The 24,654-nt window shown below is 39.0% G+C and overlaps 2 protein-coding genes across 2 annotated transcripts in view; one reads left to right on the forward strand and one right to left on the reverse strand.

Annotated features, from left to right (window-relative positions):
- Window positions 1–633: 633 nt before the first annotated feature.
- On the reverse strand, window positions 634–13,993 carry Nudt2 (nudix hydrolase 2). Its single transcript, XM_047524986.1, has 4 exons — window positions 13,871–13,993; window positions 7,760–7,857; window positions 3,635–3,775; window positions 634–1,208 (listed from the first exon to the last, which is right to left on the reverse strand). The coding sequence occupies exons 3-4, from the start codon at window positions 3,759–3,761 to the stop codon at window positions 892–894; spliced, it is 444 nt and encodes a 147-aa protein (XP_047380942.1). The 5' UTR covers window positions 3,762–3,775; window positions 7,760–7,857; window positions 13,871–13,993; the 3' UTR covers window positions 634–891.
- A 216-nt stretch (window positions 13,994–14,209) lies between these two features.
- Window positions 14,210–24,654, forward strand: part of Kif24 (kinesin family member 24) — a 54,135-nt gene continuing 43,690 nt past the window's right edge. The window contains exon 1 of the mRNA XM_047524984.1: window positions 14,210–14,327. The gene's annotated coding sequence lies outside the window, so the exon portion shown is untranslated. The remainder of the gene's footprint in view (window positions 14,328–24,654) is intronic.

The following is a 24,654-nucleotide window of genomic DNA, read 5'->3' on the forward strand; positions in this document are numbered from 1 at the left end:
AAGCAGCTGCAGTAGAGGGATGCACAGGTGTAGTGATATGGGTCCTGAGAAGCCCAGCAGAACCTTAGACTGAATTGCCTCATTCCTGGTGACCTTAGTCATGTTGACAAGGCTCATTACCTGGCAAGGCAAGAGTGGGTTGAGAGGTCAGAGAATATGTCACTGACCTGATGGTCCAGAGTTGCCTTTCCCTCTCCTTTATGGTGTGGGGAGCCAAAGTTCTTTGGGTGTTTAATTACTTAAATAACATTTACTGTGTACATATAAGATACACGTGCAGTGCTGGCAGTGTGTGTTGTGGTGGTGGTGGTGGAGATACACCAGTGAATAGAACAAACTCAATTTCTGTGCTTCAAGTCTTACATGCTTAGAAATCCTGACTACAGTGCACAGACTCAGGAACACTGGTCGGGGGTGGGATGCATGAGTTAGAAGTAGAAGGACCACCCTAGCAGTGCTGGGTCTCTCTCATTCTGACTCCAAGGCCCTTAGCTTTTCTAGGGTAGAGTGTGTGGACGTAGGATTTCTTCTGGTTAAGATCAGGGCTCTGATTCACGTTAGCTTTCTTCTCCCCACCAATGGCAAGAGTCGAAGAAATAAACGCACAGGTTAGGACAGATAAGCTACTTGAGGTTTATTTATAAAGTAAAAGAATGCACTTACTGGGTTTGGCCTTTAAATTTTTTTTTTTTTTTTTACTTTTCCTTTGTCTTTTCGCTCAGTTAATTTTCTTACTTGTTCTCATCTGACAATCTTAAGCAGACTTCGCTAACCCTTCTGCTCTTGGCTATAACAAGCCAAAGGCCAGCATATCCTTCCCTGGACCCAGGGGGAGGGTTTGTTTCCAAAGGCTCGAGGATCCTACGGAAGCAAATGACTGCTCTGGTCAGCTCAGGCCACTGTGGAGCAAAGAAACTTGTGTCCTTCTTGGAGTACTGCCTTCATCTCCTTGAACTGAGCCAACTGGCAAGCCTCATCCAGCCCCAGCCAGCGGTAGGCTTGGTGTTCATTGGAGAGGCGTATCTCCACATTGTAGTCCTTCACTTCTGCCAGCCAGTAAATGACTGTTTTAGGCTTCTGCCAGGCAACATAATTGAGCTCTTTTCTGAACCCCTCAATAATGGTCAGCTGGTCAGCTTCTATGCCTGCTTCCTCCCGAGTCTCCCTCAGGGCTGTTTCCAAGTCATTCTCTCCTGGGTCCACATGGCCTGGTTAAAAGTGAGAAAAGAAGGGAATCTTCAATAGTACCCAAAGCTGGATTTTTCCAGGCTAGATGACTTGAAGATAGGGTCTTAGGGAGCTCCTGGGCTAAAAGAAGTCTAAAGATTGGTAATATCCTACCGTGCCTGGGAAGGGGTGCAAGGTAGGTAATGTCTGGTTCTTGGGATCTGAGGAATCCCCACTTCCCACTCCATTTTCTCTGAAGAGAACAAAACAAACTATGTGTTTGGCAAATCAAGTTTAGAATACTGCTTTTGGATGGTAAGCAAGACAGTCTCTCTCAGCTCTCTCTCCTGTGCTCTCAGGGACTCTTCCCTTAGAGACCTTGAAGCAATTTCCAAGGGGCAGTCCCGTTTTGGCAGGATGGGGACTAGTAACAGGGAATACTTCACCTATATTCCAGTGAGGACATAACACTATCTACAGTTAGACCCCGAAGTTCCAGGGCCAACAGACTCAAAACCCTGAAACACTATACCAACAGCTGTTTCCAAGTAGCCATTAAGGCTTTTTTCCAAATTGTTTTCATCTTTCTTACTGAGCAAGGCCAGATTTCAGTTTCATAGAGAAAGTCCTGATGGGAACTTAGACTAAGGACAAGTTGAGAGCCAGTTCTAAGAAAATTTGTTGGCGAGACTGAAATTCAAGCAGACAGCTGCCAAGAAACTGTTGTAGGAGAACTTGAGGCTCTGCAGACCAGAGTGGCCCTCAGCTTTATGCCTAGGCCTTTCCTACAAATTCTCAGCTTGCCCCGAGGGGCCCAGAAACACTGGGGAAGGTTCTGGTAACCTGTCTATTCATGGTTCTGGCAAGTTGCTGGGGAGCCTCCTGGAGCTCAGGGGAAGCAGGAACTCTTAGCTGTCACCCTCTTGGCTTGGCGATGGAGCTGTACCCTAGTACTTCCCCTTCCCAGGGTCCACATAAAATGCTCATAGTCAGTTGCTGCTGCTGCATAGAAAACCAGGAACTTGGCACTTGAGGAACCCATTTTAGCTCTGTACACAAAGATAGGTAATGAGGGAGCAAAGTGGGAGGATGCTGGTGATTACTGGTGACACTTATTCAGGTTGCTCTACCTCCCCTCAGGGATGTGGGAGTTTGAGCACATTCCTTCCAGAATTCAATGATATTCAATGATAATAGGGTAACTTCTCCCCACGTCCAGGCAGGAAATTATTAGGAGAGCTGTTGGCATCCTTTAATGAGAGGATCATGCAGTGTGACTGGGTAATCAGGAGATAAGTGTGAATATTCCTATTCATAGTATTTGTGACACTTTTCTTTTCCACCTTGTTTCTTCCCAGTGGAACAAAAATGTGCGATTTATTCCTTATTATCATTTCCTTGTTTCCTTCCAACCCTAGATCCTTGTCTATCCTTCCCTATCCCATACCCTGCCATCTTCTGCCTGGGGGCCATTGACTTGGGGTTCCTCATCCCCACAGGGGCCAAAGCCAGTCTGTTCCTGCCCACTTAGACCATTCCAATGGTCTAAGTCCCAGATGACTTCTTTCCCCTCTTTCTCCCTACATACACTGGCTTATTTTTCGGGACCATCTGAGGAAATGAAATCTCTTACTCTTAGAAGTGAGATCAGGAATGCTAGTGGATAAAAACCAGTCAGCTTACAAACAGATCTTGGCCTGTTGAAGATCCCAGACCACTAATCTTTACTGTTCAGCCTTTTAGATAACTGACCACTCTATCCTAGATGCAGAGTGATAGACCCAGGCCATAGGTGGCTGGTCAAACAGCAATCCCAAGGTCTCTTCAAAACCTCCTGATCTAAGAAGGGCCCTCTGATTCCCTTACTCCTCCACTTCTGTAAGGGACTGCAGATGAATACATAATCAGGGAGCCCACCTTCTCTGTGCTTCTAACTCAAAACATAGTAGGTTCAGAAACACTCCAGGAGCCACACTCTCTGGATGTTTAGCTCAAAAGTAAAACCTAGTGAAGGAGACACTGAACAAGTACTCAAAGGAACTTGATCAAATGAAATCCAATACAGGGCTGGAATAAAACTTGGAATTTTCTAGTCAACCCCTTCTTTGACAGATGAAAACTCAAAAGCCTAGAAAGGTGGGCATATAGCCCAGTCATGACTCAACTCCAATACCCCCTATTCCCAGTCCAGTGGTTTTCTCCCACACCATCATTCACCACAGAGATCTGGTGAATGATACAAAAACACCAGATGCTGCTTCTGCCCCAAGATGTAATCACAGAGTTCTATTTTCAGCTTTGCTTTGGCCTGCAGACCTTGTACATAGAAAGGATCAAGGCCTTCTGCTTATCCCACCAGTTCCTCCTGTACAGTCAATGGGAAACAAGCTTTAGAGAAGGCCTGGCAGGGTGGATTCCTAAGCAACACTTGGCATTTCCCTAAAGGCCAGGCCCTCTGGTTTCACACCTTTGGGAGGAGTCCAGTGATGAATGCCATTTGATGCCTGCAGCAGTAGAAATTCAATTGAATCGTTGTCCACCTTGGGAATAAGGCGTCTTCGGAAGATGATCAAGCCACATGCTCTCAGGGCCATGATCTATCTAAGAACTTAATGAAGAAAATATAGGACATTGGGAAGTTACAACAGGAGGACCCACAACTGGAAGGTGGCACTGTGGTGCTGGAGAGTAATATACTAACAGTGATCTTATAACTTAAAGAAGCAGCATGCCAAAGGCCAATGGTAGGAATTCAGAAATTAGGGACAGACCTTTGTGTTAACTGCAGGATCCTGGAAACTACTCTTAGTCAATGTAGCCTCTACTTCTAGTCTTCCAGGTCTCCCCATAACATACAGGGCTCATGTGTATTTATGAGTCTAAAGATTCTTAGAAGCAGATCCACTGAAACAGTGATAATGGGAATGGGAAAGATGCAGTGCAAGTATCATCAAACCCACAATCCCATTTCCTTCACACATATCCTAAGCCCCTAAAGTACAGACACCCCAATAATGATGACTCAGAGGGGTCATCTAAGACAGGTAGTTTGGTGTACCATAAAAACTTGTTAATTTTTTAGTTTTTAATTTTATCCATGTTTTTGAATATGTTATACATTTACATGGTCCAAATTCAAAGTACACAAGACATACATGTAGTAGAAAGTCTTTTTTCCTACCTCAGCAGAAGCTAACAGTGGTCAAGAGCATGAATCTGTAGCCTGAGTTCAGGTTCTGGTTCTGACACTTATTAGCTGTGTGACTTCCTGTTCCTCAGTTTCCTCATCTTTGAGATGGGATTATAATAGTTCTATATGAAAGGGTTGCTGTGAGGATTACATGATTTAATTTTTTATAAAGTGCTTTGGAATAGTGCCTTGTACACAATAAGCACTCAATGGATTTCTATATGTATAGAAAAATGTCTAGAGGGATAGACCTCATGTTTCTAGAAAATACAATTATGGGGAGACTTTAATTTGCCACTATATATATTTCTGTGATATTTGTAATTTTACAAAGAATGCTTATTAATTTTAAAACCAGCAATCCAATAAAGATTTTTTCATTAAAAAAGTCAGTAACAACAAAAAAGATAAGGAAGGGAGAAAAGTAAAAATATCTGCACAAGTGAACAGAAAATTCATTATCTGAAGGGACACATATAATCAAGGTAACAAAAAATACTGAAGATCTTTTACATAAGGCTCTGCTAAAGAAACATTTGTTACTCATTCACTTAACCAATCCTGAGCACCAATTATGTATAGGCATCCCTTAGTATTGAAGGGAGGTTGGATCCCTACCCTCAGGGATACCAAACTCTACAGATGTTCAAATTCTTTATATAAAATGCCCTAGGATTTGCATATAACCTATGCATTTCCCTGCATGTTTTATTTTTACTAAGTGGTGTTGGGGATTGAACATAGGGCCTTCAACATGCTAGGCAAGTGCTCCATCATTCGGCTCCCTTCCTCATACTTTAGATCATCTGTAGATTACTTATAATACCAAATACAGGGGCCAGAGTTGTGGCTAAGTGGTAGAGCACTTGCCTGGCATGTGTAAGGCCCTGGGTTCAATATTCAGCACCACATACAAATAAATAAAATAAAAAAGATCCATTGACAAATAAAATAATATTTTAAAAATACCAAATACAGTATAAATGCTAGGTAAATTATTGTTATACCTTATTGTTTAGTTAATAATAAGAAAAAAAATCTGTACATGTTTATGAGACACAATTTTGAAAAAAGGATTTTTGATTTGTGGTTGTTTCAATCTGTGGATATGGAACCCCTGGATACAGAGTCAACTATACTAGGCACCTAGTAGCTGCCTTTGCCCTAAGATAGCTAATTATCACATGGGAGAGGCAGACTTTAATCAAATAAATAATTTTAAAAACCTGCCAATAAATACTACAAAGGAATAATATATAATGGGTAACCTGACCTTGTATGAAAGATCATGGAAGGTTTCCCAAAAGGGATGTTTCAGGAGCAAAGGATGAATCAAAGGTAAATTAGTAAAGGGAAGGAGGGGAGAGAGTATGTTCCAGGGGGAGGGAATAGCAAGGATAAACCCTAATGAGGGATGGCAGAACTGAAAGAAATCCACATATCCCAAATATAGTGAAGGCCTGGGAGAGTGACCCAAGTAGGATAAGACTCATTTTGTGTCAGCAGGGCAGAAAAGGCAGCTGATGTTCAGAGATAGCAGAGCTGATGCACGGAGGGCTGCTGGAGTAGGAGTGGCTATTCTCCATGGCTCTCTTGTTGGTGCTCAATTAAGATGAGCTGGAGGCTGTCAAAGGCATAATAAAAATCAGATCCAAACTGAAACCGGTTCTAGGGCAACCCTCAGGACTGCTAATAGATGATAATTTTACTTTAGGGAAGATCAGTTTCTCACCAAAAAACAAAACAAACAAAAAACCCAATGTAAAGACTTTTCCAAATCTTTCTCTCTTTCTCTTTTCTTGGTGGTGCTAGGAGTTGAACCCAGGGCTTCAGGTACACCAGGCAAGTGTTCTACCACTTAGCTAAATCTCTGCCCCTCCCCAAACCTTTCCAAATGTGTAAGTTTTTAAGGATTGGAAATGAACTCAAAGGGGGTTTTGAAATGGTCTATGCGCGCGCGCTCGCTCGCGCTCGCTCTCTCTCGCGCTCTCTCTCTCTCTCTCTCTCTCTCTCTCTCTCTCTCTCTCTCTCTTTTTTCTTTTTTTGGACCAGGGAGTAAACCCAGGGCACTTTATCATGGAGCCACATCCACAGCCCTTTTTATGTTTTATTTTGAGACAGGGTCTTGCTAAGTTTCTTAGGGTCTTGCTAAATTGCTGAGGCTGGCTTTAAATTTGCAATTCTCCTGTCTCAGTCTCCCAAGTCACTGGGATTACAGGTACCACCACACCTAGTTATTCTCATATGCTTTTGGAGAAAGAATAAATTGGCATATCTCCTCAGTAGGGTAGTTTTATAATAATGATCAAGATATAAAATGCACATTTCCTTACACCTAGCAATGCCATTTTTAGGCACTCTCACGGAAATACATATTTAGGGTGTATAGATAAAGTTCTGCACTACCAACTTATCTTCTGTATCAAAAAGAAAGGCAGAAGCAAATACATACCAATATGGACATCATTAAATAAAGTATATTTATAAGACAGAATATTGAAGGTATTTTTAAAAATGGGTTAGAACTAAGTGTACTTCTTATAAGAAAAGAAATTAAGATATTAAGTAAAAAATATATGATTCAGAATAATAAGAATGAGATCTTTTGAGTTAAAAATTCATATGTAAAGTAGCAATAGGCTTTTATTAAACACTCGTGTTCTATTTTCCTGGACTCCTTATTTATGTTGAGAACTTTCCTACTCCAGAAGCTGGAAGTTATTGTTACTGCAGAAGAAAACAGATTTCAAAATTACTGGTTCACAGTTCAGGGTGAAACAGCTAATTGATCCATTGCTCCTCCTATAGACACTCAGAGAGTATTAGAAAGTGAGAGATGTAACATACCTAGCTCTTGCCTCAGGTATAGTCCCACAGAATGATTGTTGGAGCCCATAGATAAGTTTAGGGATCCAAGACTAGAGGATGCAGTGCCTTGCCTGGGATAGGAAGCCCCAGAGTACTTCTCCACAACACTACCATCTCCAGTACAATATGGTAACATAAATATGCTTCAATGGGAGACAAGATAGATAGGCACTGGGTGGTCATGTGGAACCACTGGAGAGGCCAGCAGGCCAATATTTTCCTATGTGGTGAGTAGGGGGGTGGGGGAGAATCTTAGGGCAGCAACAAGGGTACAACCTAGCAAGATGTATCTTGGTGGATGCCAACATATAGGGGTGACACAATTAAGAACCAGACTGTCCAAGTTTTCATCTAAATGGACCAGAAGACCTTGAATTAAATGTTCACTCTCCACCTACGCTTTGGACGCACGGAGAGTATAATGCTTCTAAAGGGAGAACTCCTCATTGCCCTTTTCAATTACTTGGCTTAAGCCAGATGTTTGGTAGAATTCCTCCATCCCCACACAGGCCATACTTACGAATTTGTACTTACCCTTTTGAAGTAGCTCAAATGTCACCTTCCTTGTGAAGCCTTCTGGTTTCTAATCACTTGACAAACTTCTACTATAGAGTTCAGACAGAGAAGCAGAGCTATGAGTAATGGAAGATTAAGAATTTATTATAAGGATTATTCCTTGTAACAATTTTGAAGGCTGGTAGAGAAATCCATGCAACTTTGCTAACTCACATCTGCTGTGGGCCTGAAGTCTCTATAGGTGATACCAGCAATTGGGAAGAAAGAGGATGTGAAGTGGAGGAGAGAAAGAATGAACTGAAATCTGTGAGAACAAATTTAGATCTGAGGACAACTGCAATTCATGAGAACCAACTGACACCTGTCACTATCTCTAAGCTCAGAGACACAGATGACCTGCAGAAGCTGGACCTCCTCTACCACAAAGCTGAATGCACATATGACCCAGGATTCAGAGGAGATGAAGGGGAGATTCCATAGGATCTGAGAGAGTTACAGGTTTGGATGTGTCCTTTGCCAATAAGGTGAGCCAGCAGATCAGTGTCAAAGTATATGTACTGGCCCTATGCCTGATACCCAGATCTGTCCTTCAGTGTACTAGATGCTACTTTACTTCAGCTTTCCAAATCTTCATAGACTTGTAATATTTCCCTATTCCACATCTTTAATAGCCCTCTGTCATGGTATTCTAAATACAACCCCCACCTCCGGTACTAGGGATCAAATCCAATGGCTCTCTACCACTGAGCTATATCCTTAGTCCTTTTTATTTTTTTAAATTTTGAGACAGGGTCTTGCTAAATTGCACAGGCTAGACTCCAACTTATGATCCTCCTTCCTCAGCCTTTCCAAATCTTGCCCAAAATTTTGGGATCAATACTGGCCTGGAATCAGACAGGAAAGGAATCCTGGGAAATGTAGTTCCAACTTAGCTAAAGTAACAGAACAAAGCAATCATAAGTGTGCATACCTCGTACCATAAATCTCTTGTTGGTAAATCTTCCTCTGGCAAGGAAGAGACAAACTGAGCTGTTTCATTGGGATGCAGCACAGCAGCTCTCAACAGATGTTCATTGACTCAACAGAACTTTCTCCCTACCTCCCACTCAAACAAATGTTTGAGTATGTTCTGGGGCTCTGGGAAATAGCCCAGTGTTTTCCTGAAGAGTGCCATTTACATAAAAGTCAATGGTGCTATTGTTGGGGGGTTTCTGTTTTTCTGGAGACCAGAGAGCTGAAACTGTCCAGGGGTTTGAAAGGAGCCAGCTTTCACACACAGACTCCAAGCCCATTCAAACCTCAGGGGGTTAAAGAACACAGCATCCAATATGCAAATATGCCTGCAGCCAGGATTGCAGAGGTGAGAACTCCAGGCTGACAGCAGGCAATTCACACTTCAGAAAAGTGGCAGAGTGCCTAAGGTGGTTAGAAAGAACCTGAACAACAAAAACAAAACCAAAAAAAAAAAAAAACAAACAAAAAAAACCCCCCAAAAAAACCCTTCAATGTCATCAAAAGGTTCCAGAAGCTAAGGAAAAGTGCTCTTGGCTTTATCTATACATGCAATTCACTGACAGCCTAGGAGATTTAGAACCTAGGTGCCAAAAAAGAATTTACAGATAAACGGCTAAGCAGATGTGTTCCAATGTTTTCATCAAATTAATCAGAGTGCTACTGCAAGCATAGTTCAACCCCAAAAGCCCTTAGAAGTATACCTTTATTTATTTATTTAGTGGTGCTGGGGATCAAATTCTGGGCCTTGTGCAAGCTAGGCAAGCACTCTACCACTGAGCTACACTCCAGCCCCACAAATATGCCTTTAGATAGAAAGAGCTCCCCAAATCCTCCTGATTTTTTCTCCATAGTCTAAAATCCCTTTGTACAGTGTTTCATGCTACCACGTTGTCAATTAAGCATCAATACTGTGTCATATACCATACAAGGGTTTGACCATTATCATTTCTAATGCTCAGGACAACCCTTCAAGACAAGTGTTATTATCTCTTTATGAGGAAACTGAAATATTAAGAAAGGTTAAATACTTGCTCAAGGGCATAGCTGGCCTGTAAATGAATTTGAATCCAAATCAATCTAACTTCAGTCTGTATTTTTTCCCCTCCCCTTTAAACTGCTCTGCTTACCATGAAAGAATAGGGCTTAGGGCACAAAAAGCCCTGACAGAGGACATACAGATGATTTATAAAAATCACTTCCAGTTTTGAAATTTCTAGACTTTAATCTCTATTCATCTGGAGGTTGCTTAAGATGCCTCATTGAAATCTTTTCCACCAAAAAGGCTGAATGTGGGAGAAGCAGTAAATGCAGGTCCAGGTGCCCAAAAAGACTCTGGAGGGGGAAAGTGTAGCTTAAGGTCCTAAAAATGCCTGTCAGTGAAGGGTTTCTATGTCTCTATTGCTCTTTTCTGGAAAGGAGGAACCTAAAACCAAATGCTCAAAGTCATAATCAATAGCTTTGGGATCAGAAGCACCAAATACCGGGCACACCTTTGATGTTACCCTTGGATAAGCACATAAGGATCTAAAATAGGACCCCGATGTCCAGAAAATTATCCCAGGCCACTTGGGGAGGAAGGCCAACTCTGGCAGTTTACAAGCAACCCCATGTGATTACTGAGCTTTTTCTCACTTTCCATATAATTGTCTTCTCTGCAGTTCTTCTCTTTTGGAATGGACAGTAATAATACACACACATTCATGAATAAAGTTCTCTCTTGTAACAAAAACAGTAGCAAAAGAAGAGAAAAAGAAAAATCCCTAACTACATGAGTAAATTTAAACAAAGAAAATATTTCTTCAACTGTACCTTTCCCTGGACATCTGTCACTTCCTTCTTCTCAGAGACTAAACTGCTGAGTCATTTTGCAATCTTTGCTATCTGGCTAAGGGAGGAAACAGGAGATTCCACCTGTAATAGCATATTGGCTTCTAGGATGAGGCGAAAACCAGACAAGATTGGGATAAAATTTTTTCTAGAGATTTGTTAAGTGGCCTATTGGTGCCATCTGCTGTTCAATTCTAGAAAGCAGACTGGGGAATTTTAGTATTAGAGCCTGAAGGGATTCCTTTACTCATCTAATGTGTGTTGAACATGTCATATGTGACAGGCAGTGTGACAGAATTGAAGGGTAGATATAAAGCTGAATACTACAGAACACAGATGTGCTAGAGGTTCACAGCCTAAAGTGGAAGGCATTCAAATGGACACATTAGTGTGTTTTGTGCATCATAAGGGTATAAGTAAGATGGTAAGATAGCCAAGAAGGATCTTTAGGTCCAAGGAGTATACCCCATAAGGATATCAAGATGGACAGTTTACCAGCAGAATAAAGGTACAGGCAAGTGGCACTCCAGGCAAAGGAAGGAGTACAAAGACCCTTAAGCACAAAATATTCTACTGATAGTTTAACTTGTACTCTGTAGGCAATGAGGCCTTTGAATGGTTTTAGGCAGGGCTATAATTTGGTCAGTTGACATTTTACAAAGACATTCTGACAGCAAGCAAGGTGAAGAACACTATAAGGAAAGCCTTCAGGCAAAGAGACCTACTAATTATGAGCCTATTTCAACAGTCCAGCTAAGGTAGAGGCTGTGAGAAAGGAAAAAAGGGGATGAATTAGAGTGATATTTCAAATAAAATTGAAAAAAAAAATGATGTTTCAATTTTCAAATAAAATTGAAAAAAAAAATGAGAAAGAGATTTTATAAATCCAAAGGAAAGGAAAGAGGTGTATGGTTTCAGTGACTGTGTAGAGAAAGGGGTAGAATGAAAGCTAATAACTTCTGTTTAGAACAAGTTGACTTTGAAGGGCTGTAGACTGTCCACAAGGTAACTGGAAAATGGGTCTAAAGTTCAATGATTACTTCATCCCCTCTCTTCTTTTCCCAACATGAAAATTTTCTATTAGAAAAAGAACTTGTTCCCATTATAGGTACTTCTGCAACCCACTTCCCTCCAGTTTGGGTAAGTTTACCTTTTCAACATGCCCTTGCAATCTAGTATTCCAAGCATTTCATCCTCTTTCAATCAAAAGCAGAAAACCACAACACAGAAAAGTATGCTGGCTTTGTAATGAGAAAGAGAGCCCTTGAATTTAATAGTTGTTACTTAGAGCAAGATACTTCTTCTGTTGTAAAATGAAGTTAACATCTACTTTTCATGGTTGTAGAGTTTAAAATTATATATACATGGTATGACATATCAGAGTACTGAATATATGTTGAATCATTCTTAATCCTGTATCATAAAAGATCAAGATGAAAGCTTCTCTGTTTTAATGGGATACTCTTAGTCTTTGTTGGGAAATGTATTTTCATATTTTCTGTAAAACAGTTGGTATACACTATGTATACTCTTTAAGGGTAAGGACCAACAAGAAAATTTTTCTTTAATATATATACAAGGAAAAAAATTCTTTTAAAGAATGGATTTGTTTCCTTATTAGTAAGAATTGCCTTATTTGTTTAACTGACAATTTTGAGCTAAACTGAGAAGTCAGTTACTAAGTACCATAGGTTGTATACAAGCTGGCTAGTGTATTTATTCTTTTTTTTCCCTTTCCATTGGTACTGGGAATTAAACCCAGGGAGAGCTCTACCACTGAGGTACATCCTCAGTTTTTAATTTTATTGATTTATTTTTATTTTGAGACAGGGTCTTGCTAAGTTGCAGAGAGAAGCCTTGAACTTTTTTTTTTTTTTTTTAAACTGGGAGGATAATAACTACCATTTTTTGATAAGTTACTTCTTGCCAGGTATTGTGCCAAATGCTTTACCTTCATTGTTTCACTTAATCTTTGCCACAACCCACTGAGGTATTACTGCCATTTTTCAAGAGAAAATAAAGAAACTATAGCTCAGAGATGTGTCTGGGTAGCCATTCTAAAATTAGGTCTGCCTGACTCCCAACATCACTGCACTTTTTGTTTTCTTTTTGATGTGGTACTGGGGATCCAACCTAGGACTGAGTGCACATTAGGCAGGTAACTCTGTCATTGTGCTATATTTCCAGTCCTTTTTATTTTGAGACATTGTCTCCCTAAATTTGCTGAGGCTGGCTTGGAACTTGAGATTCTGCTTTAGCCTTTCTAGTAACTGGGATTACAAGTGTCACTGGGACTGGCCTAAAACTACAGTTCTTAACAACCACTTCCATTTTAGTGTTTTACAATTGACCTTGGGATTTCATTCAGTTTTAAGCTGTTAATGCCCCCGCCTTGGTTTTTTTTTTTTTTTTCCCTTAAGGTAGTGGAACTGTCTTGTTGTTTGGTTGTTTTTGAGATGCTGGAATTGAACTTGGGGCCTCCCTCATGCTAGGCAAACACTCTACCACTGAGGTACACCCCCAGCGGCCCCCGTTTATTTTACTTTTTTCATTTTCAGACAGGGTCTCCTAAATTGCCTCTGAACTTGTGGTCTTCCTTCGTCAGCCTCTAGATAGCAGGATCACACATGCATCACTGCGTCCGGCTTGAGTGATTTTCTCCACTTCTGCTAACATGACCATGATAATATTCATTCAAAAAACGAAGCAATTAGAAAACAAAATCTCATATGAAAGCAGGCGAGGTTTAACGGGTGACAACAAAGTGAGTTTGAGTCCCAGGGACTAGAAGGTATAGCGTCTGGGCCGATAAGTCCTAAACTCAAACCTCGCCTGTCTCTGGGATTCTTTTGTTTGTTTGTTTGTTTTTAAAAGACTGCATTTTGATTCACTGTACACAAATGGGGTAAAACTTTTCATTTCTATGGTTGTACACAATGTAGATTCACACCTTTCATGTAATCACATATGTACATAGGTTAATACTTTCTGTCTTATTCTGCTATTTTTCCTACCCCCACCCCCTCCTGCTCATTGTCTCTGGGATTCTGACCATGCACCCCTTTTTTGCACGCTGGCAAAAAAGGCTCACAGGCCCACTAAGTACCCGCTTCTCCCGGTGCAGACAGGCAAACAGGACCTGCGAGCGGCTATCTGGCCTGCCAGGTCGAAGAAGACCCTGTCCACATTTGACCCTGCAGCGACGACAGTTAGTGGCTGATGCCCATCACTCCAAGACCCAGTTTCACCAGGGAGAACTAAAACTAGATAGCCCTCAGGGTTACTCACCCAAAGCAAGAAGGAGGCAGGAAGTGAGCCTCAACTGAGGCTGGGAGTACGCCGGCCAATCAAGACAGCTCTGTTGCACTTCGGAAGACCACAACATTGGGTAAAAGGAGCTGGAAATGTCGCGAGATCTTCGCTCAGGCAGGCTGATTGGTCAAAGGACAGATTTGGGCGTTACTCCCGCTGACTTCTCAGATCCCCGATTGGTTTCCTAGAGGAGAAGGCAATGAGCGACAGCGGGTTCCCTGCATGCCCATTGGTCGACCGTGCGGGACTGCGGGTGCGCGGGCGTTCGAACTGGCGTTTGGCGGTGTTGCCATGGGGATGCGGCCTGGCTGCAGCTCGAGGCTGGCTGGTGACCCGACGCTCAGGTCGCTGGCCTTCGCGTTCTCACCAGACGGCGTCGTTTTTTCCTGTCCTCAGATAGGGCTGACTGACGAGGAGGCAGGAAGCCCCCACGGTGAGAATGGGCAGGGGGAACCTGGGCGGGACAAGCTTGTGGAGAGCCGCGGTGCCTGCCCTGCCGAGAGGGTGCGCCTGACGGCCGCCGAGCATTTATGAGGGAACTGGGAGTTGGTTCTTCCTGGTTCTTGCGAACGTTTGCCCACTCTGCCTTTCATCCCCATATTTCTGCTTTTTCTTTAGCAGTGATCTTGAACATCACCTCTCTCATGACGTCTTTCTTAGTTGCAAATTCCTCTTGCCTTTGAACCCTTACTCAGACTGGAACCTTTCTTAGGTTCGGGTTATTCGACTTTAAGTTATTTGTGTAATTCGTGAATCCGTGTCCTCCCTTTTCTCATAAAATTTTTGAAATCTTTGAGGTAACGAAAGCTTTTTCACAATGTCTTACACGTAGTAGATTTTCAGGAACTATTTGTTCAGTTGATTTTAATTCACCACATACGGATCGGATTCCCCTTTATTTTTATTCTTCTATAGAGAGGCTCTGTGGTCTACTTCAATGCATGTAACAGCGCAGTTAGCTCCTGTCTTATCCATTCAACAGGTGTCCATGATAGAATTGCATTACCAAGACTGTTTTGTCCTTAGCTCATGACCTAATTCATTCTCATTGCTGATTCAGTATTCAGTCTCCTTGCTGATTATTCTCATATCAAATTCATAGCTCAATGGTGACTTTAGTAAGAGGATTGAAAAAGTCAGGTTATAGAAGCTATGCTTTTACTACCCTCCTATTAAAGTTTGAAACACTACCTTGTAACTAAACTGCAGATCAGTAACGTAGTGGAAACTGGATTGGGGATTCAGAACTTGTTTTTGGCTCTGTCTTTAACTCATTAAATGACTTTGCAAGTCATTTACCCCTTCAGACCTTGCTTTTTCCATCTGGAAAATCAAAGGGTTGAATTAGATTAGAACTCCTGTGACTCTATCAATTATCTGTCAGTAATCGATATTACACTCCCAGCCTTCCAAAGATCATCCTGATTTCTTTTAGCAGTTGAAAGGAGAAGCTACCATTTATTGAGCATTTTTCCTATACAAATTATTGTATCAAGGGCTTTATATAAACTTTTCGTTTTTCTTAGCATAGCACGTAAATATGCCTCCTAGATAGCATTTCATTAAAAACTTTTACGTTGTTAATGAAAATCTTAAAGTTATTTCTAGTATGTTTTTGGGAGAAACTGTTATGATCCTCTCATCTTCTAGTTTAGGAGAAACAGCAGTTTGTTTTTCTGGGCTGCCATTTTGTTATTTGTAAAGGGAAGGGTTGAACTTTTTTCAGATCTCTTCCAAATCTAATGCTGTGATTGATCTGTTGATCCAGTTTCTCTATGCTCACTCAGTAAACCTATTTGTAATTTGTGCAGAGTAGATTCTCAACAAGTTTTGTTAAATGAGTAATAGAGCCAGATGCTGTGACATGTGCCTGTAGTTCCAGCTAATTGGGAGGCTGATGTCAGGATCACATGAGCACCAGAGTTTGAAGCCAACCTAGGCAACATAGCAAGATCTCATCCCTTTTTTGAGGGAAAAATAAAGAGTTATCGAGTTTTATTTCTTATACTTTGAGTGTCATGGTCTTTGTAAACTTTTTGAGTTACTGTCTCAGGGGTTTTGATATTTGTGTCCTGTTCAAGACATCCTTTCCATATGTATAAATGAATTATAATAGGTACCATATATTGAGTGTTTATCACACACTGAATGTACTACTTAATTTGCATTATTCTACATAACCCTCATGGAAGCAAACATCTAAGTCACCATTATTTTGTGCTTCCTAAATGATATCCTTCTTTCCATTTTTACTCACCCCTGCAGTGCATTCACTGAACTGGCCCAGTGATTTTTAAAGATATATATCAGACTATATCTCTTTCCTGGCTTAAAGTCTTCCAATGACTTTCTGCTTCCTTTAAAAATAAAATTTAGACACCTTTCCATGGCCCCAAAATGCTACCTAATCTGACCCCAACCTTTCTGTCTTCATCTCTCTTCACCTACTATGCTAGCCAGACTGGCCTGTTGATCACTTTATCATACCATGTTCATTTCCACCCTAGGGTTGACATACTCTCCTGGAATGCTTGTTCTCCTGATCTTTATCCCTTACTACTATTTCAGGTTTCACCTCAATGTTCCTTTCTGAATGAGGTCTTTTCTGATCATTCAGGTTAGGCCCTTCCACTCAATTTTTTTTAATTTCACTTATCACTCTCTGAAATTACTCTGTTTACATGATTGTTATCTCCTCCCACTAAGATAATAATTGTACAAGGCAGTGACAGTTCCTTTGTTTTGTTCACTGCCATTGTCCAGGACAGGGCTAAGCTCATAAATGGTTCTCAAAACATATTTCTTGAATGACTGGATAAAAGTTCTTGTTGGAATTGTGACCATAGCTGTGTCCATAACAATTCATTGGAGTAATACAACCTTCCTTCATTTTGTTGCCAGGAGTAGTGAGTCAACTCTGCCAGAGTTTTACTAAGTAATCACATTAACCTGATACAAGTTTCTATCACCCTGATTACCACTAGTATCAAATGCTTTTGTAGAGTTTTAAATAAAGTGTTAGGAATATTTTTTTAAATTTAGATATAGATGAACACAATGCCTTTATTTTGTTTATTTATTTACTTTTATGTGGTGCTGAGGATCATACGCAGTGCCTCACACTTGCTAGGCAAGTGCTCGACCACTGAGCTACAACCTCAGCCCCAGGAATATTTGTTTTTGAGGCAATCTTTGAATGTTTATTATTTTTAGATACAGTTTAGATACTGGGGATAAAACATTCCTTAACCACAAAGGGATCATATTGTAGAGGAGCACATAGAAATGATCACCGATAATTGTTACAGAATGTAACTAATGATAGAGATTATTAAGGTATAATGTGAACACAAAGGAAGCATCTGATCACATCTGGGGAATTCAGAAAATACCTCATTTGTATTTTAATCAATAAGAAGTAACTAGGTAAAGTAAGACTTGATGAAAGTGGAAGAAAGCTATTTAGGAGTACATGAACAGCCAGATGTGGTGGCACACCTATAATCTCAATGGATTGGGAGGCTGAGACAGCCTCAGCATCTTAGTAAGGCACTTAGCAACTCAGTGAGACCCTATCTCTAAATAAAATATTAAAAAGTGTTGGGGATGTGGCTCAGTGGTTAAGCACCTCAGGGTTCAATCCTGGGTACCAAAAAAAACCCCCACAAAATAACACAGAAAAATAAAGTAGTTTAAAGGGTTGACTAAGCTGGAGAGAGAGAGAGAGAAAGAGAGAGAGAGGGGTTTTAAATAAGGAAGCAGGGAAGCAGCATGGTCATATGGTACTTTTGGAAGAGTGATCTGACTCAGTAGTCTGGAGGATGGCCTAGAAGGGACAAAACTGGAGGTAAGGAGAGTAGTTAAGGAGTAATGATCTAGGTGAGAGCAGTGGGGGCCAAATTACTTAAGCAGTGGTGGTAGGAATGAGACTAGGAGAGGGGAAATTTGACAGATAATTAGATTTAATCGGATTAATTTATTGATTGGATTTGGGATTAAAGGGGGTTCTAGGATGCTTCACAGTTTAGCTCCGAATGGCCCCATGAATAGTACTGTCACCTAATCCCCACCCAAAGAGGAAGGTAGAGGAGCAGAGTTTTGTCAGGAGGTAATGAGTTCACAAGTAGTTCAGATGCTTAATCCTGGGATTCTTAACTTTTTTTTCCTGTGTACTGCTGGGGATCAAACTCAGGGCCTTGCAAATGCTAGGCAAGCTCTTTACCACCAAGGTATATCCCCAGCCCCATGAAGACATTTTGATAATGAAAATTCAAAACATTCCTACATGTGTTTTTTTGGTTTTGTTTCTTAATTTTTTTTTTTTTTTTTTTTTTTTTAGTTGTAGATGGACAGAATGCCCTTATTTATTTTTATGTGGTGCTGAGGAGCGAATCCAGTGCCTCACACATGCTAGGCAAGCTCTCTGCCACTGAAATCTAGCCCTCTACATGTTTTTTTAACAGGACATTTTTGTGAGAATGTTTTACTGTGAAGAGAAGTTACACTGGGATTCTGGAAAGTAACCCACTGATATTAAAGGATATCCAAGCCAAAACAACTAGATGAGATTTCAGCAGCATTTAAGAGGCAGTGCTATGTCTGTTATAGTCTTAAGTTAGCAATGTATTTATGTTGAAATTTAATTAGTTAAAGGTAGTGGTATAGAATCATGTAGCCAATATGTGGCTATCCATACACTTTCTAAAACAAATTCATATGGCTGTTTCAAAAAATTATGCCTCAGTTTCTTAATTTGTTAAAAAAATCATAATTGCCATCTATCATAAAAAGCCTTGGAAAATTGAGTGGCACAACTAATTACATATTAATTATATGGAACACAACAAATGGAATTATTATTTTTTAAATTGTTCTTTGCTTTTTCAACGTCATTCCTTTGCAAATAATTCCTGGTGCCATAGTAGTAACGGTTTCCAAAGGGTTATAGTTCTGACTGAAAGAATCTATATATTAAAAAACAGATTGGCAGGGCATGATGGTCCATGGCTGGAATTCTAGCTGTGCTGGAGATTGAGGCAGGAAGATTCCAAGCTCAAGGCCAGCTGGGCAGTTTAGCAAGACCCTGTCTCAAATTAAAAAAAAAAAAAAAAAAAAAAAAAAGGCTAGGGATGTAGCTCAGTGGTAGAGTGCTTCCTAGCATGTGCAAGGCCATGGGTTTGATCCCCAACTCCAAACAAACAAAACAACAACAAAAAACTCTGATCATTATTTTTGCAGTTAAACACAAGAGATATAATTTGTTGAAAGTATTTAATAACTGCAAAGTAGCAAAAATCTGCAAGTGACAGCTTCCTGAGGTTGAATTAGATCAAGACTTTAAAAATAAAGCACTGAATTTAAACCGAGTACTGGTCACCACCTGTTGCTAGGAATTCTTTCAGCATTGAACCTCTATATTTAGATTAATGCTTGGACTGTTTTAAGATAACTGGGCTCAACAATTTTTTATGTCTATTTTTAGGTAATTGCTCCCAAGCTTTTCACCAAACTTAAGAATGCTAATAAACCCATTGGAGGGAATTTCAGTAATAGCAAAGTATTAGCAATTAAATCATAAATGAACTTGAAACTTTTTTTTTCAGTTATAAGCAGAAATAATCTCTTGAAAACCACTTTTTTAAAAAATTGGAGTAACTCACAGCTTGGTATTATAAAAATCTACATCTTGCCTTAAAAATTCCATTATCTAAGGGCTGGGGATATAGCTCAGTTGGTAGAGTGCTTGCCTTGCAAGCATAAGGCCCTGGGTTCAAATCCCCAGCACCACAAAAAAAAAAAAAAAAAAAAAAAATTCCATTATCTATGTGCTGTGGTACATACATATAATCCTAGCTTTTGGGGAGGGGGATCACAAGTTCAAGGCCAGTCTTGGCAATTTAGCAAGATACTGTCTCAAAATAAAAAGGGCTGGGTATATAGCTCAGTGATAGGACACCCCCAAATTCAATCCCCAGTCCTGTGGGGGAAAAAAAAAAAAAAGAATTCCAATAAGCATATTCAAATTTCTTTGCAGCTGTTCTAAGCAGTTGTCCAGTGTCATTTGTCTTCTGTTGAGATCTGTGGTCTGAATTTCTTAAGTTCTTAATTAGGGATGTAATGCTTATCATGAGGTACAAAAACATTTGGATGGAAGTTGAGAGTGTTGAGTTTATATTGTATCAGTTTCTTTACTTTCCTTACCCCCTTCCCTCTGGTACTGGGGATTGAATTCAGGTTTTTGTTTTGTTTTGTTTTGTTTTTTTATGACTGAGCCACATCCCTATCCCTTTTATTTTTTTGAGACACGGTCTAAGTTGCTAGAGCCTCACTGAGTTGCTGATGCTTTCTCAAACTTGAGATCAACCTGCCTCAGCTTCCTGAGTTGCTGGGCTTATAGCCATGCACCTTAGTGCTCCAGGCTATTTTATCAGTTCCTCAAGGTACAATGGACCCAATGACTTTGTGCGTATTCCATTAACAAGTGACCATTATTAGTTGTTGTCTAGGGCTAGATGGGTTTGGGGGAAATGGGTTTCTTTTGGGGGATGAAGAACATGATCTAAATTGATTGTGGTGATGGTTACAACTCTATGAACATACAAAAAGCCATTGAATTTAAGCATTTGTATGGCATGTGAATTATATAAAAAATCACTATATATACTTTTAAAAGTGATCACTGACAGTTTGATAGAACTCAACGAAACATTCTTGACAATTAGAAGATATTTTTATCCTTTTATTTTCATACTTTTACAATAATGAAAGTAAAGCTTGATTTCACCTTTGGACTTAACTTCTTAGGTGGACCAATTTAAAGAATTTTCTCTAATACCTGCTAACCTTCCCATGTAGTCCCTCATTTTCAGAAATGGTATATTCATTTAAAACATATATAACTGTACAGTTAGTGGAAAAACAGAAAAATGTTTGAAAAGCCACATTTACCAACCAAAAATGCATGATATTGGGTAAGTAGACTTAAACCATTCATAGTTCTAATTACCACATAAAATGATGGTGTTGGACTAAATCATGAATCTCAAACTCTAATGTCCACAGGGCTAACCAGTTAATATAAATGAATAAAGTTGATTTCTATAAATCACAAGAAGAAACACAAATACCAGAAAATGTGGGGACCATTGGGTGTACAAGACTATATGTTCATTTTAAAAGAGACAACCACTACTCAGTTTTGATCTATTGTTGCCCTAAGTTAGGCCCAATGTAGCTATACATTTTAATTTTCAAGAAACGCAGGAGCTGGATATTTTTATTTATTGAAACTAATTTTAAAAAGTTTTAAACACCATTGAAGCTGAACTGTAAAATATGAAGACAGTTCTTCATAGACCAGATAGTATGGAAAAAATCAGCTATAGATTACATGATCTCTGTTTCCCTGGCTACTATAGGGTTATCTAAAAAATTTATGTGCCAGAAATTTAATGTGGTACATACCAAAGAATATGGCAAAACATATGTGAGATATAAAACATAATACAAAACTAATAAATATCTAAGACCTAGCATACAATTTCCCTATGTTCTTTTCCTGTTTCCTCTTTCCCTGTTCTCCCTTCAGAAGTTTCCCTTATCCTAAATTTTGTGTTTAGATACCTTAATTGTACATTTTTTGGAATTGTTTTTGAACTTTATGAAAAGGAAAACATTTTCTGGTATTTGTGTTTCTTCTTGCGATTTTTCTGAAATTTGATAAATTATTGAATGTAGCTGTAGATTATTCTTTTTTAACTGCTGTATAATATTATATTATGTAAATAAAACCAAATTTCTTCTCCAGTCAGTGGATATTCAGATTATTTTCAGTTTTGTAAATAGTTCTGTTATGAACATTCTTGTGTACCTCCTGAAGTACTCATGCAAAAGTTTTTCTATTGTATTTATCAAGTTAGAAGCATTTGGTTGTATGATATATAAAGACTACTTCATTAATTAAGGTTGAACAGTTTTTCAGAGTTGCTGATTTAGCATTATGATTTTTACTCTGAAGGTTCTCCATAACTGTCTTCTCTATAATTTATCATGTTATCTTCTTCCACACTTTTTTTCCCCTTGATGGAAATAATCTGCTTCAGTGTACCTTTATTCTTCTAGATAACCATGATTCTGCCATTTCAGTAAGAATCTTTTCTTTCTGCCAGGTGCACCTATAATCCCAGTGACTCAGGAGTCTAAGGCAGGAGAATCAGAAATTAGAGGCCAGCCTTGGCAATTTAGCAAGATCCTATTTCAAAATATTTAAAAAAGCAGGGGCGGGGGGGGGGGGGCGCTGGGGATGTGGCTCAATGGTAGAGTGCTCCTGGGTTTAATCCCCAGAACTGGAAAAAGGAAAAAAAAAAAAAAAAAAAAAAAGTTTTTTTCTAACATAATAAATAGAATTGTATTTAAAAGCAGACATTAGCTTTTTACTTTTTGTAAATGTAATTTGCTGAAAGTGCTTTTTTAAAGTTTTTCCAATAAAGTTTCATGGCAAGCCAGGGGATAGCTAGTGGTAGACTGCCTGCCTAGCATGCGTAAGGTTGTGGGTTCAATCTCCAGCAACTCTGAAAGGCAAGATGCATAAACCCTTTCAGGTACAGCTATTTTAAATGCTTTCCGAAACCACATTTTACTTGTTCACTCTATTCTTTGTAATAAAAGTAGATGTACCTTTAATGAGAATCGTACGTGTTAGAGGATCAAACCTAGGATCTTCCACATGCTTGGCAAGGTCCTACTACTGAGCTAAATTCTTGCCTTTAAAGAGGGATCATTTTAATTAACCTTTATGAGAATAATGAATATTATAGTATTAGATACTATAAAATCCATGTACAAGTGAGTAAAGTGTTTTTCCTTTTTTTTTTTTTTTTTTTTTAAAAACAGGCAGGTTTATTTAAAATAAGGATAGGGAGTCCTAAGCATCTTAATAAAATGTAGCAGGCTTTGGTTTATGTGTTATTATGTTGAATTAGTTTTTAAAACCTATGGTTACTGCACCCCCTCCCCCCAAGAACATGTTCATTTTGCCCTTCTAATTTGTCCAACTGAAGCTCTTGGGATTTTTCATTCTGTTTGAAGAGTCTAAAAATGTATTCTGTGTGTGCTTGCTTGACAATGCTAACCACAGCTTAGATTTCTAAGGAAAATGTCAATACAGTTTTTCAAATTTTTCCATGGTTAATTTTGTTTTTGATAATTATAGAGTGGAGTTTTAAGAGATTCTCTTTTAGATGCCACTAAAATGTAATGCTAGATTTTTTTTTAAGTGGTAAAAATATTCTAAAATTGGATTGTGGTGATTGATGGTTGCACAACTTTGTACTGAAAACTATTGAATTGAATACTTTAAATGGATGAGTTTTATAGTAAGTGCATTATCTCATAATAAAGTAGTTAAAAATGTAATGATATCCTAATAAATTCTAGAAGGATTTATTGATCCTTTTTTTTCTAATTCCTTTTTTAAAATTGAAGTATTTGGGATATTGCATGAGTCTGAGACATGAAAAAAACTTGATTGCCTTAGAACTTAGACCATTTTCCCCTATTTTTTTCTGATTGGAACAGAATAGTATATGGACCTTAGAGTTTTCTTCTCCCCATCTTCTTCTCCTGACTCCTCTTTCCTCCCACTTCATTCTTCATCCTCTTCCTTCTTTTTCCTCTCCTCTTCCTGTTCTTCTCTTTGTCCTCCTCCTCTCTCTCTTCCCTCTTTTCCTTCAAAAGTGCTCTACCATTGAGCTATATTCCTAGCCCTTTTTATTTTATTTTGAAACAGAGTCTCACCAAGTTGCCCAGGCCATCCTTGAAGTAGCTGGGATCACAGGCATGCACCACCACACCAGATAGTTTTTTACTTCTTTATAGTGAAAAAATATTTTTATAAGAAATATTCATGGTAGTTATATGAGTAGGCAACAGTAGATTCTGATATCTAAGTTTTTGAAATTATAATAACTGCTCCTGGGTTCATGTTAGTTACTAAATTGTCTCATACTAAAGGTGGAGACTGAACTTAGTAAAAATATCTTATCTACCCTAAGGACTGCTTCAACAATTTTTTATAAAGAATACTTTTTCTGAGTCATTGACTATATGTAATTTTTTTCACTAACTTTTTCAGATTGATATAAAAATTTTTCACCGATTTAAATATTCAAATATTTCTTATTTTTACTAGCAGATGTAATTTAGCTCAGTGGGGGGGGAAGCTATGAAAAATAGTATAATTTTAATTTTGTTCCCAAAGTCCTAAGAAAGAAAAATCCATACAAAGTAATTTTTCCATAAAATGGAAACTTTCTTTAGTATCCATATGTTATATAAATTTAGAATAGTGACTATGTGATTTTATTTTTTATGAAATTCTACAATATACAAACCCATCTCTAGTGACAGAAAAAAGATCAGTGATTGCCTTGGACCAGGATAGAGAACAGGAGAAGCATTTAAGGAATGATTGATAAAGGTTTTGTTTGTTTTTCTGGGACCAGGGACTCATTATGTTGCCTGGGCCACTTTCAGACTCCTGTACTGAAGGAATCCTTCTGCTTCACACTACTCAGTAGCTGGAACTATAGGTTTCTGCCACCAGATGATACTGTTCTGGTTATAAATTTTTGTTTTGTTTTTACACAGGTACATATTGGTCAAAACTCAGAGAACCATCCACTTAAAAGGAATAGTTTATTGTGCATAAATTACATTTCAGTAAAGTTGATTAAAAGAAAATTAAGACCACACCTTTTGAG

Source organism: Sciurus carolinensis, chromosome 14 (genome assembly GCF_902686445.1).
Source record: "Sciurus carolinensis chromosome 14, mSciCar1.2, whole genome shotgun sequence".
Lineage (NCBI taxonomy): Eukaryota > Metazoa > Chordata > Mammalia > Rodentia > Sciuridae > Sciurus > Sciurus carolinensis.

Coding starts and splice junctions, on each gene's coding strand:
- Nudt2 (XM_047524986.1), bottom strand. CDS start 3,761: ATGGCCCTGAGAGCATGTGGCTTGATCATCTTCCGAAGACGCCTTATT. Junction 1,209..3,634: donor TCACTGGACTCCTCCCAAAG/GTGTGAAACCAG, acceptor ACTTTTAACCAG/GCCATGTGGACCCAGGAGAG.